The 18,827-nt window shown below is 33.7% G+C and overlaps 2 protein-coding genes across 3 annotated transcripts in view; one reads left to right on the top strand and one right to left on the bottom strand.

Annotated features, from left to right (window-relative positions):
- Positions 1–18,827, bottom strand: part of LOC129951440 (cytochrome c oxidase subunit 7A1, mitochondrial) — a 386,202-nt gene that overhangs the window by 50,879 nt on the left and 316,496 nt on the right. The gene's annotated exons all lie outside the window — the stretch shown is intronic.
- Positions 1–18,827, top strand: part of LOC129951435 (protein croquemort) — a 38,464-nt gene that overhangs the window by 16,955 nt on the left and 2,682 nt on the right. For both annotated transcript variants that reach the window (XM_056063575.1, XM_056063576.1), the window contains exons 2-5: positions 7,807–8,095; positions 8,166–8,468; positions 8,537–9,336; positions 9,404–9,494. In XM_056063575.1, coding sequence (XP_055919550.1) covers positions 7,967–8,095; positions 8,166–8,468; positions 8,537–9,336; positions 9,404–9,494 — 1,323 coding nt within the window. In that variant the 5' untranslated portion in view covers positions 7,807–7,966. The remainder of the gene's footprint in view (positions 1–7,806; positions 8,096–8,165; positions 8,469–8,536; positions 9,337–9,403; positions 9,495–18,827) is intronic.

Below are 18,827 nucleotides of genomic sequence, written 5' to 3'. Positions count from 1 at the left end.
AATTTATTTTCCTGATACAGCTGATACTTTTATATTCAAAAGATAAACGAATGGTTTCACTGATTGTGTTCTAACTTCACACAATTCCAATGACAGATTTCTGTCAGTAAAAGTTTTTCGGTGGATTTCAATCAAGAAATTTTTTTCAATGGCAAAAACTTTTAATGATAGCTATTTACGACCTGACAAGAAAATTCCAATGTTTCAATGATGAAAACCAATGATAGCTTTGACTGGCGCCTAAGTATCTTTTTCAAACTTAAAGATATTGGCTTCAAACAAATTTCATCTTATAAAAAACATTTTTTTCATCATTCAGTGCAATTTTTAGAAAAATAAAATCGGCAGTTTTGTTTACAAAAACTAAAACCCTAAAAATTAATTTTACTAATTGTTGGTAAACATTTATTTTTGAATCAAATATATTTTCAAAAATTTAAGATATTGGCTTCAAACTAATTTCATCTTATTGAAAATATTGTCTTCGTCATTCAGTAAATTGTTTATAAAAGTCCACTGTCGGTTTTTACGTAAATTTGGTAAAAAATGATGTTTAGTTCTCGATATCTCGTGAAGCAAGAAGGTATTGACTTTAAATTAATTTCATTCATCCAATTTGTATTTGTTTATTTAAGAAATAAAAACTTTTAAAAAATGCTACTAAAATTTCGACTTAAAATCTCATTAACATTAATAGATTTTGAAATCAAACTATTTCATCGTATGCAAAGTATTGTTGGTAATTTCAATTTTTTTTAAGAATAATTCAACTAACAACTTTTTTAACAAAACACCAAAACAGTGTGGCTACAGTGTTTTTTAGTTCAGGTCAAACATTCTCAATCGAGTTAAGATCAGGGGAATGAGATTGACAAGGTTCAACAGAAATTACTTTATTGCTAAGACAAATTTTGAAGAATGCTTGCTAAAAATTATATCTAAGTGGCATATTGTTCTCAGCATATGAAAGTTTTTTTTTACAACGGAAGTGAAACTACTTTTCTTGAAAGCATTCAACATTTCTTCGGCAGTCAAACCAGACATTTTTTTTTGTTTTATTATTCCAAAGAATGTGCCGAAATATTATTTCCTGGTTAAAGTAATTACCTATTATTTTGAATAGCTGTGCAAATCTTCTAATGGTCCTCAACAAATTTAACATAGAATAAGTACAAATTTTTAAAATTGAAATCAACCATTTTATCAAGAGTTTAAATGTCAAAAAAAGGGATAAATTCGCTAACGTCAAATTTTTTGGTAGTGATTAAGCATCACTGCTTTTTTGCGATGGTGATCGTTGCTCAGCCGATTACGATGCGATGCTGATTGACAAAAAATGTTAAGTATAGAAAGAGTTTTTGCTTTTTGATGGTTAAAAACTCTCATTGTAATTAAAATCTGGAGCCACACATTTGATCTCGTCTAGAACTTTTCTCCACAATACTGACTTTGATTTTCTGCAGGCAATAAGTTCACTTTCGTATTTTAATCTGGTTTCTATTAATAGTTACATTTGTGCGCTGGTAAGATATTTCCTGAAATTCATAAAATTAATTAATTTATAAACAGTTTAGAATGTGATTTTGATTTGATCGCGTCGGCATCAACAACTTATCAAGGAAATTCTTGATGCTTTTTTTGTTTATATTTCGATCGATCTTTGCAATAATGAACGATTGACATTTAAAGTGATGCCAATTATTCGCATTTATGAATGTGCTACAGGGTTAATCGCAAATCATCTCTACAGTGATCCGTTTGTGAACTTAAATAAGTTTAGTAAAGATAGGGCACGTTCTGGCAATAAATGGTCTACTTTTAAAGTCAACTGCATATTTTATAATACTAAGGCAATTAGTTGATTTTTAAGTTGTCAATAATTTCAAACTGGGAGCTTTGGCTTGAATATCTTTTACATGCCGAAAGTACCAACAAAGTTGGTATCTATAAACAAAATTTTTATACAGGTACGTTGTATTTTGTATTTTAAAGAAAAATTTCTTAATTCGTTACCAATATAACAAGAAAACTTTGACACACAATTTTAAATAAAATTGTTCAGCAAATTATTAAATCACAGAGTTATAAAGTTCGGCCTTTAGTTAAATATTAAAAGATGATTAATTGACATTTTGACATAATAAGACTTGACTTAAAGTAAGTGTGATATTTTTGACTAATTTTCAAGTCAACTTTCCAATAAAGTTGCCTTAATTGGAAGGCAATTCTTTGGCAGCTGGCCAATGAGATACTAGCAAGTTCTCTTACCTTCAGGTTTCTTATGTCATTTTAACCTTCCCTTTGTTTTAAGTAGTTGTCTGCGTTCAACTTTACCTTTAATAGTAAGTTATTTTAATGCTGAACAAATGTTTGAACCAATAGAAGGATTTAAAACCTCAATGTAAAATGTCATAAAGTTAAAAGTTGTTTTTTTTTACGAAAAATCAACTTATTCGATTGTAAGCTAAAATTTTCTAGAAATTTAGAAAATGTATGTTATTATTAGGTTACATTATTTCACAATCAGCACATATTCTTAAATGCTTAAATTACTTGAATTTTGCTTTTAATAATTGACATACATGGCTTCAAATAAGGTTTAAACATTTTATATTGAACTTTTGTTTTTTTTTTTTAAGTGAATATACATAGCTTCCGTATTTTCTTTATGAACAAAAAACGTAAACTTCCAATTTTTGTGACATAAATCAAACTGCATTTATAATGGGCAGGTTCAGGCAACATAACGAACTTCATTTGTAGCCAACTTCATTCTTTGACCGCACATTTTGACCAAATTTCAAATTCAGTTCATAGTACAAAAAGTACCAACGAATTAATTGTCTACTAAACAATACAAGTCTATCACGATTTTTATTTTGCATTGTTAAGAGAAATATTACTTATTTCTTTTCCAAATTTGGCAATTAACTCTTTTACAGAAAACATTAAATAAAGTTGTGCATAAAATAAATACATCATAGAGTAGTAAAAATCAGCTCTCAGTTAAATGAAAAAACATAATCAACTGTCATTTTGATAGAAGTAGATTTTTCTTGACTAACTTTCCAGTCAACTTTCCATTAAAGTTGCCTAAATTGGAAGGCAATGTTTTCGGCAGCTGCCCAATCAGATACTAGAAAGTTGCCTTATTTTCAAGTCCTTTATGTTCTCTAAACCTTCTTAATTGTAGAACTAACAATTTAATCAACAATAAATTAAATTTCTCCGATGGTTTGTATGGCAATAGTTCGAATCCGACTTCAAAAACACTCAATATCTACAAGTTTTGGAAATATCACAATATAAAATTCGTGTTAAACTAATATACTAGGCTTTTTTATCACGTTGAAGTTCAAGTTTTATAAAACGCTTTTAAAGACTTGCAAAATTTATAGAAAACTATGCAAGTGCAATGTTTAAAAATGTTATTGGTTTTGAAGAATAAAGACTTGTACAGTCGTACACTAAGCTACAGAAATACAACAAACACCATGTTTGTTTTCTAAAGTTTTATAGAGGAATAGAATTTTGTTGCCATTTTCTATAAATGTCAAAAATTTGTTTATAAAGTTTTGATATTTAAGAAATTCTCTAAGACTTCTGAAAATGATTGTACCCTTTTCTTTTTTGGCGAAGACTTCTGAAAATGATTGTACCCTTTTCTTTTTTGGCGAAAAATATCGTTGCGAATATCGAGAATGAAAAAAAAAAAACGGTACCCACGGACCCTGAGTTTTTATTTTGTCCATTATGAAGAATGGTTTTGCGCACTTTACCAAAAAGTTCCAATAAACAAATACAAGTGTACAGCATTACTAAGTGGTATTATTACAGCAATTTTTATGAAAGTGGTTTGAGCTCGAATAATTTGTATTGGTTTGTGATTCACCACACTCAAAAAGTTCATGTCGACCAAAACTTCTTTTCCAAGAAGATCACAATATTTAAAACGATATTAAAGAGTAAATCAATTAATTTCGTTCCGCGGAGGTATAACACTGACATTCTGTCTATTATTCGAGTGCGAAACAACTGTCACTGTTAAAATAACTTATGATTTAAGAAGAAACCACAAAATAATTTACTCTGTAAAGGGATCTAATTATGGTAAAGTTAAATGATGCCAAATTCCTCCTTCACTCCGAAATTATATTACGTTATTTAAGCTTAACTTGGCCCCTTGCAAAAGAGGCTGGGATGCGACCCACACTGATAACTTCCCATCCCTTCTGTCGATTTGTCTTGCTTAGAAAATGTAAAGGTAAAATGTTCAAGGTGAGAATATTTTTTTTCAGTTTTTTTGATTTATAAAAAAAACGCTAATCGGATTTTTTTCCAAAAATATATTTATTTGGTATCGCGTTACAATATATAATTTGAAATTTAATTCAAGTCTCAAACGTAATTGGTTTGTGAGATATTTAGGGTTAACCAAAATTTGCACCTTTTTTTTAAACTGCCATGGTAAAAAAATCACATACTCAATTTTCTTGAAAGCCCATTTTGCATCTTTCTGCATTATTATCTCTCTAACAAAATGTATTTGATGTCGATATCTCTTGTGGTTCTTGAGCTAGGGACGACGTAAATTTCGTGAACGTACGAACGTACTTACACACGCACGCACAAACATCTTTCTAAAATTCTTTTATTTCGACTCTAGGGACCTTAAAACGTGGAGAAATGTCAAAATGTTCAATTTAACAAATCGGACCCATAATAACCTTCTATTGGAAGTTAATAATTTGATCGTAGTACTTACTTAAGGTGGCGCTACAATCCGGGATGGACCTGGGCCTCAACCAACAAGCGTCTCCAGCCAGCTCGGTCCCTAGGTAGCTGTCTCCAGTTTCGCACGCCAAGTTGGTTGAGATCCTCTCCCACCTGCGTGCGCCACCTGAGTCGCAGTTTTCCTCTACTGCGCCGTCCCTCGGGATTGGATTCGAAGACCTTCCGGGCTTTAGCGTTGATGTCCATCCGCTCTACATGACCTAGCCATCTAAGCCGTTAGACTTTAATTCTGCTAACTAGGTCAGTGTCGCTGTACAGCCCGTACAGTTCGTCGTTATATCTTCTCCTCCATTCTCCATCTATGCGTACGGGACCAAAAATCACCTGAAGAATTTTTCTCTCGAAGCATCCTAAGACGCTCTCATCTTTCTTTGACAGGGTCCAGGTCTCAGCGCCATAAATGAGAACCGGGATGATGAGTGTCTTATAGATGGTGATTTTACATGCTTTACTTCTCAATGGCCTTCTAAATCCAAAGAAGCAGCGATTTGCAAGAGTTATTCTTCGTCTGATTTCAGCGCTGGTGTCTTTGTCTGCATTAATAGCGGTGCCTAGGTAGACAAAGTCCTTAACTACCTCAAAGTTATAGCTGTCCATGGTGACGTTTTGTCCAAGACGTCGTCGTTCAGTGTCCTTTTTTGATGACAGCATATACTTGGTCTTGCCCTCATTGACCACTAAACCCATCTTCTTCGCTTCCGTTGCAATGCTCAAAAACGCTCCACTGACATCACGCTTTGATCTTCCAATTATGTCAATATCATCTGCGTATCCGAGTAATTGGATGGATCTTTGGAAGATTGTGCCTCTAGTGTTGACGGTTGAGTTTTGCACAATTCTTTCCAGAACGATGTTGAAGAAGTCGCATGACAGTGCATCGCCTTGTCTAAACCCTTTTTTGACATCAAATGCATCGGTAAGATCTTTTCCGACCTTGATAGAGCAGCGTGCATTCTCCATCGTCATTCTGCACAAACGGATAAGTTTGACAGGGATGCCAAAACTAGACATTGCTCGGTAGAGCTCTTCCCTATAGATGCTGTCATACGCGGCTTTGAAATCGATTTGAAGCTCCTGGGTTTTTTCCAAGATCTGCCGTAGTGTGAATATTTGGTCGATAGTGGACTTTCCTGGTCTGAAGCCACACTGATAAGGACCAATCAGGTTGTTGACGAATGGCTTCAGACGTTCACATAATACGGCAGAGAGGATCTTATACGCAATGTTAAGGAGACTGATGCCTCTGTAGTTGGCGCAGTTTAGAGGGTCTCCTTTCTTATGTATCGGGCACTTTATGCTGAAATTCCACTCATCGGGCATGCTTTCTTCCGACCATATTTTGCAGATGAGTTGGTGCATGCTCCGTAGCAAGTCATCGCCTGCTGCTTTGAATAGTTCGGCAGCGATGCCGTCAGCTCCAGCAGCTTTGTTTGACTTAAGTTTAGATATAGCTATCTTCACTTCGTCAAAGTCGTTTAGGCGGAATTGTTGATCTGCGTCGCCGAGGTTGAGTGGTTCTGTCTTCCTTACAGCGGAATTTGGTTCGTCACCGCCGTTATATAATTTGGAGAAGTGATCTTTCCATATTCTCAGCATCGACTGCGGTTCTACTACGATATTCCCCTGATCGTCTTTACAGGCTTCGGTTCGTGGCTGGTACCCTTGGGAGGTTTTTTTTGTTGCCGGTTGATTGATCAGGAGATTTCCATGTCCCCTTGTGGATATTGAGATGCGTGAACTGCGTACTAGCTACCAGAACGTCTCGCCCCGCAGCGAAATCGACCAGCCTGAATCCGTTGTCGGAGGTAGTGTCGTGCAGGCTGTATCTCCCGATTATCCCACCAAAGATGTCTTCTCTTCCTAGCTTGGATCGTAGTGCCAATTCTAAAATTGTGTAAAAAGATATCAGGTATTTCAATATTGTGCATATTTGTAATAATCACAAATGACCAATTACCCGGGGTAACTCTATTTCCAACTAAGTCGACCCTGATGTCACACCATAAATAGAGTTACCAATGCAAAGTTGCTAAAACAAACATTCTTCCCGCTTGAAAAATAAAATCTGTTAGAAAATTGTTGGTTAGTAGAATTTTAGAATTTTCAGAATTATTATTTTTGAATTTTGTCCATATTTTTCTTAACCCATCTTAAAAGAGGGGTTACCAATTTTGTATTTTGTTTTAAGCTCATACGATTACTAAATTACTAAAACTTAACGTCATCATTAATGATTTGTATTTTTATTAAACATGTTTTTAATTATTTTCGAAGAATTATTGAATATGATTCAGTGTTGTTAGTTTTTTATCTGAAAATTCTCATAAAATGATATAACCTTGAATCAATCATCATTAAAATCATTCATATTAATTTTTTTAAATGTGAAACTTTGGCTTACGCCACCGCCGGCCGTCGTCAATGGGTTTCTTAAATATACGCAGTTGAAACCTAAAATATGATATGACGATTTATGCTTTAAACAAATGAACCCCCTGAACTTAAACTTGCAATTCCTTTTCTATATTTTTTAACCCATTTCAAGGCGGTTATTAAAAACACAGTAGTCCACCGGCAAGCACAAATGAGGGTATGCAAGGCACACCGGTATAAACATTGCAAACTTTAACCCCCTCGAATCAATGAGTAAACATTTTGTTGTTTAAACCGGAAATATAACACCGGCAAGGGCACTGATTTAGTTAGAATATTATTATCTAATTACATCAACCACCACTCAAGTTCTGGTAAATTAGTCAGCACAGTATTTAAAAAAATGAGTATGTTCATTGTTTGAATATTTTAAGCATTTCTGGGAAAATACAAAAAGGTTTTATAATTCGGTTATTTAAGATAGCATCTCGAAAAATCTATCGAGGCTAATTCAAACAAAAAAATCAGCTAGAAAATGAAGTTACTAATTTTTAACTTAAACATTCTCCAAATAAAATCAAAAATCAATTTTTGTTAAACCTCTTTTCTAACTCTTCGTGTATTTTTCTTTTTTTCTAGATGACCACCTAACACAGTTAAAGTGATAACCTTGTAATCATCCATTCCAAAAGAAAAGCTATTAAGCTTTTCATAATTCAACAAAATCTCCACTCTCCAGTGACAAAGAGTAATTCACAATTCTAGTCAACGAAATTAATAGGTCAACAAATCTACAAAAATGTGTTGCCAATGTTGTAGCGTGACCCAGAGAAAAATATGGGTCTTTGGGGTTGGAACTCTGTTGCTTCTGCTGGGAGTTCTTATAGCCCTTGTTTGGCCCGATATGTCCACAAATTTGATACAATCGGTAAGACTGATAAAATATAGTTTAATTTTCAACCAACTAACTTTTCTCTTTTTTTATTATTAAATTTTAGAGTTTAGTGCTTAAAGAAGGAACAGATAATTTCAACAATTGGGTAGAAACTCCAATTCCAATCTACACCAAATTCACTCTCTTCAATTGGACAAATCCCGAGGAAATCAGAAATCCAAATGTCAAACCGAACTTTGTGGAAATGGGGCCATATGTGTTTTTGGAGAAAGATCTAAAAATGGACTTGGATTTCCATGATAACAATACTGTTTCGTACTATAATCGAAAAACTTGGTATTTTATCCCAGAAATGTCCAACGGAACTCTGGACGATATGGTGACTGTAGCTCATGTGATAACAGCTGTAAGTTATCAAAATGAATGAGTTTTTGTTTTGTTTTTCTCATGGATTCTATTTTTGTTTTTCCCCAGAGTGTAGCTGATATGATGCGTAATCGTAATAAATATGTAAAGAAAATTATGAATTACGTTCTAAACCACGAAGGAGGGGAATTGTTTGTTACCCGAAAAGCAGGCGAATGGATTTTCGATGGTTTCCAAGATGATCTAATTGACTTCCTTAAACTCTTCAATACATCATCGATAAATATTCCTTACACCAAATTTGGTTTTCTTGTGGATCGTAATAATTCCAAGGAATACGATGGTCGTTATATGATTGGAACAGGAGGCGATGATATTCATAATGTTGGCCAATTGACTCACTGGAATGGAAAACCAATGAACGGTTTTTATCCTGGCGAATGTGGTCGAGTGAATGGCAGCACAGGCGATCTGCTTCCTCCAGACTTAGATATCAACCAAGATTTGACCATATACGCGGTTGATACGTGTAGATTTTTGAATTTAGCTCCCAGTGGGAAAGTCAATGTTTATGGTCTGGATGGTTACGAATGGATTGGTACAGCTGATACTCTGGACAGTGGTGAGAATGATCCTGCTCAGAAGTGTTTCTGTAATCCCAAAGAAGAAGTGTGTCCAAAGACTGGAGTTGTCGATTGTCGGAAGTGTCGTAACAATGCACCAATCTATGCATCCTTCCCGCATTTCTATTTGGGTGATCAGAGTTATGTGGATGCTGTGACTGGACTTAATCCCATCAAGGAAAAACATCAATTTAGATTTGCAATTGAGCCAGTGATGGGAGTTCCTCTGGAGATCCATGCTCGTATTCAGATAAATTTACAAATTCAACCAGATGATGAATTTGAGTAAATACAAATTGTCCTTTGCTTATGGAATAATTTTTCTTATATGGTATTTTGTTTTCTATTGCAGTATTTATAGAGGAGTGCCGAAAGTACTTATGCCAATGTTCTACTTTGAACAAATTGCTGAACTAACAGAATCTTTAGCTGATCGGACGAAGGTGAGTCAATATAAATTATGGTAAAAAATTAGGGTTTTGTCTGTTCTCATAGGGCTCTAAGTTGAAACGTTAGAATGGCATCTTAGCACTTATCTCATTAAGTTTGAACCTTATTTTGTCAAGGAAAAATGAAGAAGGTCACAGCAACTATTTTCTGTCGATTTCGTACTATTTGCTCGCTATTCATCTCCGTCGTTAGGCCTTACATATACAAGTACGAGGTAAACATTTGTTGAAATCATCTGGAACCAGCCAAAAAGTAATGTGCCAATTAAATTTAAACGAACAGGTTTCCTGTTTACTTTGCTTAAACCCCCTTAGTCGACTTGACGTTTAATTTCAGGTTATAAAAGTAGACCTTTTTACCAAAAAAACTACCGCGAATACAGCCATTTGGCCTCAGGGCCTCCCTAGAAGGGACCGCATATAATGTGTCAAATAATCTCCAGACGAGAGGTTCAATTTTCGATTAATTTTTGCAGCAATATTCTTTTCCAAGGCGTCAATTTTCTCAGGCTTATCTGCCTGGGCAAGAAACTTCCATAAACCTACGCGCTCACCAAAAGTTTCCTTCATTAATTCAATATCTCCTTATTTTTATAAAACTAATTTGAACGAATTGCAAACTGAGCATAAATCAAGTGACAGCTGTCAAAAAGAATAACTCCGGAAAAAGTATTGTCAGATTAAAAATCACACGTTATGATTGGATTATTGTGATTGGATATTGTAGGTCAATTATAATTTAAGGGTAATTTTGTAGACGAAAAGAATTTGATTAGATATTGAAAACGTTTGATTTATCCGCAAAGGCTTGTTTGTTTACAATTGGTCATCTTTAACCCATGGTAATTCCACTTGTTATATTTTCAAATTTGGCTTATAAGCCATTTTTTCAATAAACGAATCTATAAAAATCAATTAATTCCGATTGATTAGCGCCATTGAACTCTGAACCCAAACACAGACTTTAAACAAACTAGCCCCAAGAATGATCTTGCAATTTTGATATAAAATGGCCTTGGACAGACTATCTAACGGTATATTAATGTCAATAAGCATCGGTGGTTCAGTGGTAGAATGCTCGCCTGCTCGTTCGAGGTCACATTGCAAGAGCTATGTCTTCGACCAACAATTTAATTTTCGGGGCGTTCTATCCGAACGACGAGTATTTTGAGAGTGCACGCTTGAGCGGCTTTATTCCCCCAGAGGCATTCCTCTTTTTAGATAGATGCGGTCTGATACAGGATAGATTGGCAGTTCCGTTAATCTACCACGTCAGACGAAGAACCGTGGATAGGCGACTCCCGTACAGTCGGGACGTCATGGCACAAGGCGGAGCGGAGCTCCTTCGGTTCAGTAGGGCTGTGTCCGAACGGGACCGAACTGATAGGGTGAAGCAGGAGAACCAGTTTTGGTGGCTTCAATCGGCACTTGATAATGGGTAGGTCGGGATGGGGTTTAAGCCTTGGCCGGCTTACATACTTGTTTTATAGTTTTAGGGTTTAGTTTTAAGTAGAATAAGCATGGTGGCACAAAAAAAAAAAATACAAAAAAATTAAAAAATAAAAAGAAAAAAAAAACAAAGAAAAAATAAATTAAAAACAAAAAAAATCAAAGAAAAAAAAAAAAAAATCAAAGAAAAAAAAAAAACCATACAAAAAAGACAGTAAAATATAAAAACAAAACACGTTAGATTTGCTGCTGTGGTTGTTCTAGTTTTAAGTAGTTTATAGGTAGAATAGGTAGTTTAAGTTAGCTTTAAGTTTTATTTAAGGACCTAATTTTAAGTAGTTTTTTAAGTAAAAATAAAAAAGGACCTTGATATTAGTTTTTTCTCATAATTTTCTAATAAATACAAAATAAATAAAATTAAAATGAAGTAAAATAGATCTTAGGGCCGAAAGGCATTAGTTTTAAGTGTTATAGTTTAGCTTAGAGTGTCCGTATGGGACCATTAAGTTAGTTGTAAGTTATGGATAATTAGGCTAGTTTTATGAATTTTTGTCTAGCTTTAAGATAGGTTTAAGATTGAATAAATAAAAATGAATTTGAAAAAAAAAAAAAAAAAAAAAATGCTCGCCTGCCACGCGGGCGGCCCGGGTTCGATTCCCGGCCGATGCATCTTACTTTTTACCCAATATGTATTTGTTTTGAATTCATGTAAGAACTATAACCATTCATTTAAGTTGATTGAACCATGACTAAGAGATAAGCATAGTTTCAACTTGTTTTTCTATATTGGTTTACTCTATAGTTGTTAGTATCAAATGTTAATGGTTGTAATGCATATCAATATTGTTTAAAGTGCAACTTAACCAGCATTCATTGAGTAATACAATTTTAATCTATTTCGTGAACAGTTCAAGGCTAGAGTTATAATACGTTTTAAGCCATTACTTTAACAGAAAACGAACAACGTATCGATAAAAATGCATCGAAACACGCAGTTATGAGGGTATGGCGTGATCAACAAGTGATTTATTTGAAAATATTTGTCATTGAAATTCTGTTGTATTAATTATTACTCTTTCTGAAAGAGGTTTTGGCTTTAATGTTGATAAGTAAAACAAAAATCGCAATTACATTAAGCAGTATACTTAGATGTATGCTATTCTTTTTTAGTGTATTCGAAGAGCTTAGTAGAATTGACTTGTGTAGCAAGTTCGAAATTTGAATTGCTTTAAAGCTATGCAATTAATTTGTAAACTTTTCATTCGTAGACAAATTTACCAAGCTTACAAAAAAATGATTTTAAAAAATGATGAATGTAAATTTGTATATACATATATAAATGGTCAACTTTTCAGAAAATTAAAATTTTCAATTTTTGACCAAACAAAGTGAGTGGGGGCTTCTATAAAAAAAATAAGAAAAAAACGCCTGAAATCAGCCTAAAACCTTAATTTGCAAGTTTTGATCTCAACTCACTAACTAAAATCTCAAGTTCTAATTTGTTTACGAATTTCATCCTTAGGATATTGTCTTTCATGTGGTTCAAACAAAATTTTAAATCACATCTTCTAAAAAATAACTTTTCTTGTTGAAAACTAACGTCGTTTAAATCAATAGTTTTTAATGATTTTCAACAATCATTCCTGGACTCTTAGTTTTTTCAATGCACACAACTCGTTGTGAAAACTTACATTTGTCTAAATAATATAAATTAGGTGGCGCAACAGTCCGTAGTGAACCAGGGGCCTAATGACTTACAACTCTCAACTATTCCTGTGTGCGAGTAATTGCAGGGATACATTTGTCTACCAGTTTAAATATTGCTAACCGTAATTCACGGAGTGCGCACAGTGGCCCATTTAGCTGGACTTAATTCTGATTTGGTATTTTTATACTAGCTTTTATATAAGAAATGTTAACAATTTAATTAAAAGTCATTGCTATTACTCTAGGTGGTAGTATGTTATGAAGTCGAATTGGAAGATGGGGAAATTCATCTATTTTTGGATCAGAGGATATTAACATATAATGCAAAATATAGGTATTGGTTTGGTTACCATGCAGGACATTTTTCTGGAAAAACCTTTTCGAAAATGTTTTTAATCCTTTTGACGTGCTTCTTACACATCTTCCAAAAGCTGACCACCGATAGTCATTGGCAGTTTATTATATCAGTTCCGTGCAGCAAAATTTTGTGAACACTTGTGGGCATATAATAACTGCTATATTTTGATACAAAAAGTTTTGCAGTGTTCAAACAGTATGAACGGAATTTGTTTGTATCCTTTTTTAGTCCTCATCCGTATCCGTATCCAATTCTATTATTTGAGCGGTTTTTGCTGAATCTATTAAAATTTTTCGGACTGTGTTGCCGTCATTGGTGTTTCCTCTACCTTGTTTTGGAAAATAAACTAAGATTCCCAGCTAAGTTCTTAATGCGTCCTGCCAAAGTTCATTCTTTTGTTTAACCGCCAATTTTTCTTCAAATCCTATGGCTAGCCAGTTTTTATTTTCAATTTTTTACGATATATGTAAAAGAGCTCCCATAAGTCGTTTTTAAAGGGTTTGCAATCCAAACGAATAAGCACTGGTGTCTGGAGGTTTAGATTAGATTCCACAGCAAATCAAAATTCTTCGGTTGATTTTTTCAATAGGGTTTTAATTTTTCTTTTTTAAGCTATGCTGTCACATTCTTGAAATTCTTTCTCAGGTGTTACCATGTACTTGTTGATGGTCTTGGAATACGACAGAAAGGAATCTCGAACACTTTCTTTCTTGATTCTTCAGGTTTTAAGAATTATTCTGAAGACTTTTTTTACTAAGTAAAGAGTTGGCTTACAAATGCCTTGCTGTATGGAAGACTTATAATGCGATCCTTTTCTTCAAGGTCAGACATTGACATTCTTACTTCGGTAACTGATCTCTTTAACAGGTTGTCATTCAAAATAAATGAACAACTGTCTTCACGTAAGAAAGGCAAAGGTCACTCTAAAAGAGAAAAAAGAAGGTTGCGCAATGTAGCGGCACTTTAATTTAGGTTTGTTTAAAAGGCAATATTCAAATCTTACAATGACATACATTTTGAGATTTAACTCCACATTACTTTTTTTCACAAACTACATATGGTAGTTTTCACTGAAAAAAATCATTTTTGTTTTGAATAACTTGCTAAATATTGAAATACTTACATGTACTCGATTCTGACATATTTTCTTCAACTATCTCTACAACTTTTATTTCAATAAAATTACTTATAAGCGCTTGCTAACACTTGAAAGGTAAATTCGCGAGTGAAGGAAATTTAAATGCATTGCATAACGAAGCTCTGCATTTCAAAACGTACGGAAATAATTGACAAAAAAATTACCGTTCCTTGCTATTTTAGTAACAGGCTTAATGATTAACGTCTTTTTGTTGACATCGAAAGACAAAGCAATCTTACTTTTGACCAGCTAGCGTTGTACTAAATGGACCACTGTGCGGCGGCGGCGACACAAAAATGCAACCGAAAAATTTAAATTTAACTATTTTAATTATTGTTAAAGCGTGTATCGTTGCACTTATAGTAATTACAAATATCAAAAGTTGACAGCCTCCCAAATAAAAAAAATATGAGGTTTTCCATAGGTTAAATAAATCGATTTATTCTTGATCTAGATCTGTCAAACAAAATTTTCCTCTGTTTTTAAATCAAAACAAATTAATTTATTGTTAATTTAAGATCAAATCTGCTTACACATTTGAAACCCTCTTTGCACTAACACTAAAACAATTTGGATTTGACAGCTCTACCGCACTCGTTATCATGTAAACGAAACGAAATGTTGGCTATATTTCTGGGAATACGGAAATCTCTGAGATATTAGAAATAACCTAAATCATTCCTAAATTCTCTGATGTTCTTGGTCAACGCACACTATTTGGATTCTTCTTAACAGCAATAGAAATAGCTCAAATTTGTCCATGACGTTCAAATTTGTGCGATACGACGGGTGACAATTTGTTAATACATACACAACTTAAAAATTTTCAAAATCGGTTCTATAAACAATTTGACAAATTTGTAGATTTGTAGGAAAATACCGACAGTTGCCATCTTTTAGTCTCGTAAAGAAATTGTCATGACAATGAATTGTCAAGTATTTTTCCATTGTTTTCAGGAATTCTGACAAATTCGAAATGAAAAGGAAAAACAATTTATATATTGTCCAGTATTAAATGGACAATTTCCACTTAGTTACGATCAAGTGTTGACCGTCAAAAGACCTAAAATGACAAATGTGATTAGTGGTAGTATAGTTTTCCGTCGGCTTTTTCGGTCACTGTAATTTTCGTAATGAAACAATTAAGTTACATTAACTTTCCCATCGTTTCGGCAGGTTGATTTTTTGATATCTTGTTGAACGAGTTGGATAGCTGTCAAAAAATAAAAACAACTTTCAGCTGTCCACAAAATGTTATAGCGCTTTTTTATATTTTTTAATTTTATTTCTAATTCCTTCTCATCAAAAATTGACCCGTGTTCTTCAAGAACTTTGGAGCAGGTCCTTCCTTTTTCTGCACTCCTCCAAGAAGAGAGAAGAGAATAGACTGGTTCTTCTTTGGGGTTTTGAATCATCTAAAAGAATAACGTACCTTTCCTTTCAGTTACCTTATTTGCTTGTAGATCCACAAGCTGTCCGCCTCTGTATGCTTTTATACATACAAACAAAAAAGTTATGTAGATTTATTTATTTCCACAAGATTAATATATATTTACCTATATTTTGTTCTACCTCTGAAACAGGATGAGGTTCTTCAACTTCAGAATGCTGGACACTAGACTGAAAGTAAGACCTAGCAAATTGGTCATCTACAAAACGAGAACAAAATAAGTCAATTTTGAAGTGTAAAAAATAGATCATAATTACCTTCTAAAATTCGGAGGCTTCCTCATCTTCTATTATGTACAAAACATCCTCAAATACAACTTCAACTAACATTTTGTATCTCTTTTTTTATTTTTTACATTTTGTATCTTTTTGTTTATTAACAAATACAAAAAGCTGAAATCAACTTTCAGGTTTCTTGAAATTAAACCATGTGTTGAATCAGCTGTTTTGTCAGATACCTACATAACCAAAAAATTCTTAGATTCCTTTTTTGGCATCTCAGTTGTTTTTAATCAGCTGTTATTTAACACGTAAAGCCTAGTACATACTTGTGAACCATCTCGTGAACCCATACAAATTTCAGTTTTTGGTTCACCCGTGAACTTGCTCGTGAAGCTGAGTGGAGAACAAAGTGGAGAGTTTTCGTTCACGGGCAATTCACGTGCAAAATGTACGGGAACTGTTGGTGAAGCTTTGACATTTGGTTTGTTCATGTTCACAACGTGTACTCACAAGTGTGTACCAGTGAGCAATGTCAAAAGTTCACTTTCTCCACTGGCGAAAGTTCACTTCACGAGGAAGTATGTACTAGGCTTAAGACACTAACAAAAAGGTATCCAGATACCCTATCTGTCTGAGATTGAACGCAGCCATTAGGCCAGAGAGAAAAAACTAAATGAGAGAGCCAAATGTCCTCGTCTCCGTCCCTTTGGAACCTCTTACTCTCATTTTTTATAGCGTGTTGAATTCGTATCGGTGTATACATGTTTTCACCTCGAAGAGCAGAGAGAATCGAGACATTTGATATTTCTTTCTCTCTCTGGTTTTCACAAATTAATTCTAGCAAACAATTTTCGTTTGTCAATGAATTACGGTAAACGTTAAAACGGAAGATTGTGGTGAATTTGTTTTTCTTTTCTCTTTCTTTGAGTTACAGATAGATGGCATTAACAACCAAAACCAGAAAAGATGTGTTCAGAAAGAGTGTATAACAAGGTTAAGGTTTTTTAGACTAGACTTTATTTGTTATGAACAAGTACATGTTTTTTATAAATGTATGTTATGTTTATTTCAATAGTAATACCTTAACTAATAACTTAACTGTTGTTTTATCTACAATATACGGCATTGAATTATTTAACATCGAATTAATTATAATAGGTGGAAATAATAAAGGTCTACAGTTTACCGGGAATATTAATATAAAATATCCAGCATTTTTTCAGCATTTTGGAAATGTCGGTAACATAAAGAAAATAAACAACGAGTACACACAAATACAATAGGAATGTAAAAAAGAGATGAGTTTATAAAAATGTTTTCAATGTTTCTGCGTTGTTTTATTTTAATGATCCATGTTTACATTCTTTAACTGTCGTTCTCAATGTTCCAGCAACTCTCGCAGCCAAAATTAAGTCGATGAACTCTGAAAATTGAACTAAATCTGAGTTTTTTTTGCATTTTCAACGGTCTGAGCGAAAATTAAACGCATAAACGCAGCTAATAATAAAACAAATAATAGTTGTAGTGCTTTCAGAGTTCTATGTTTCTAGGTCCTAATTCTCATTGCACCGTTGCACCACCTAATTTATTTTACTTACTTAATAATTAAAACTGGCTTCAAATAACTAACTAATATTTCTCTAAATGCGTAATTTACAAATGTTGCTATATCTTCATTGTTCTGGCACCTAACAAGAGTAATTTATTTCACTTCATATTCGAATGATATTACTCCCAAAGTAACACAATGAGAATACCAAAAAATTGTTCATCCACAATTTTGAATTTTCTTTGAACACCTCTGAACAGCATGGCATCCGCCATTTTTCGAAGGTGGACGCCATTTTTTTTAATGTGGGGAGTATGCACATCTTCTTGCATAAGTATTCGTTCCCCACATTTTTTTTATATGGAGTTAATACATATGCAAGTTTATGTGCAAATCGCAGCTTGTAGGCAAAAAGAGAGCAACCGTCGAAGTTGGTTCTCTCGTTTAGTTTTTTTCTCTCTGATTAGGCGTGTACCATCAACTGAGCGCTTCGAGCAACTATTTTTTAAGTGAGACAAAAAATCTCAGCTGAGCAGTGAGCACTGATTTTTTGCGGAGATTTCTGAGACAAAAAATTCATTTCTCAATTTGCTTGCTCACCTAAAACAGCTGTTATGTTGTCATTTGATTGGTGTGGCGCGTAATTTAGATTATTTTGTATGGTGAAAAGAAATAAAATTTAGGCATTCTATATACGAGTAACTTAATTGACATGAGTGACAAAGTTGAGCAAATTGTTGATGTCGACGGGGTGCAATATCTTTGATCGATACAGCCGAAAATATAGATGCATTGAGAACTTATTTTATCTGATGAACTACTTAAAATTTCACGCAAAACTTGTTCTTGTTTGTTATCTATTTTAATAGTTTAAGAACAATAGAAAAAAATAATAAATTCACGTCAAAAACTACAATTGACAACATATGTTTTTGACAGCTTATGTTTGTACGGAGATTCTTGTCCCACAAAACGATTCTGCCTCCGTCAATCTGACATTGAGCACTCACTGAGCGCTCAGTTTGTGGTACACGCTCATTGTGTTTTTAAAATACATTTGGTTGCCCTGTTAATAATTTATAAAACACAGATTTGTCAAACAATTGTGAAAAATTTGTGTAATTGTCACCTTTCATTTTTTATAAAATGAAAGGTTTTCAGCGACGATCCAAAAGTGGTTTAGTTTTGCAAAATGTGGCTTGAAAATGTTCTTTCGGTTTTTAGTAATTTCGTAGTTTTTATAGTTTTAACTTGTCAAATGTCAAATAATGACTAATGCCCAAATAGCAGGATATTCAAAATTAAGTTTCTTATTGGAAAACCCTCGATTTTTTTGAGTTAGTTTATTAAGTAAGTTGCTTTGGTTCGAAAAGAAGATTTTAATTTAATTTATATCCCGCAAATGAGTTGGAAGTGAGTTCCAGAGGCGATATGCAGCCTTTCTGAGGTCTGACA

Source organism: Eupeodes corollae, chromosome 3 (genome assembly GCF_945859685.1).
Source record: "Eupeodes corollae chromosome 3, idEupCoro1.1, whole genome shotgun sequence".
Classification (NCBI taxonomy): domain Eukaryota; kingdom Metazoa; phylum Arthropoda; class Insecta; order Diptera; family Syrphidae; genus Eupeodes; species Eupeodes corollae.
The sequence above is the reverse complement of the archived record's forward strand: the minus strand, read 5'-3'. Positions and strand labels throughout refer to the sequence as shown.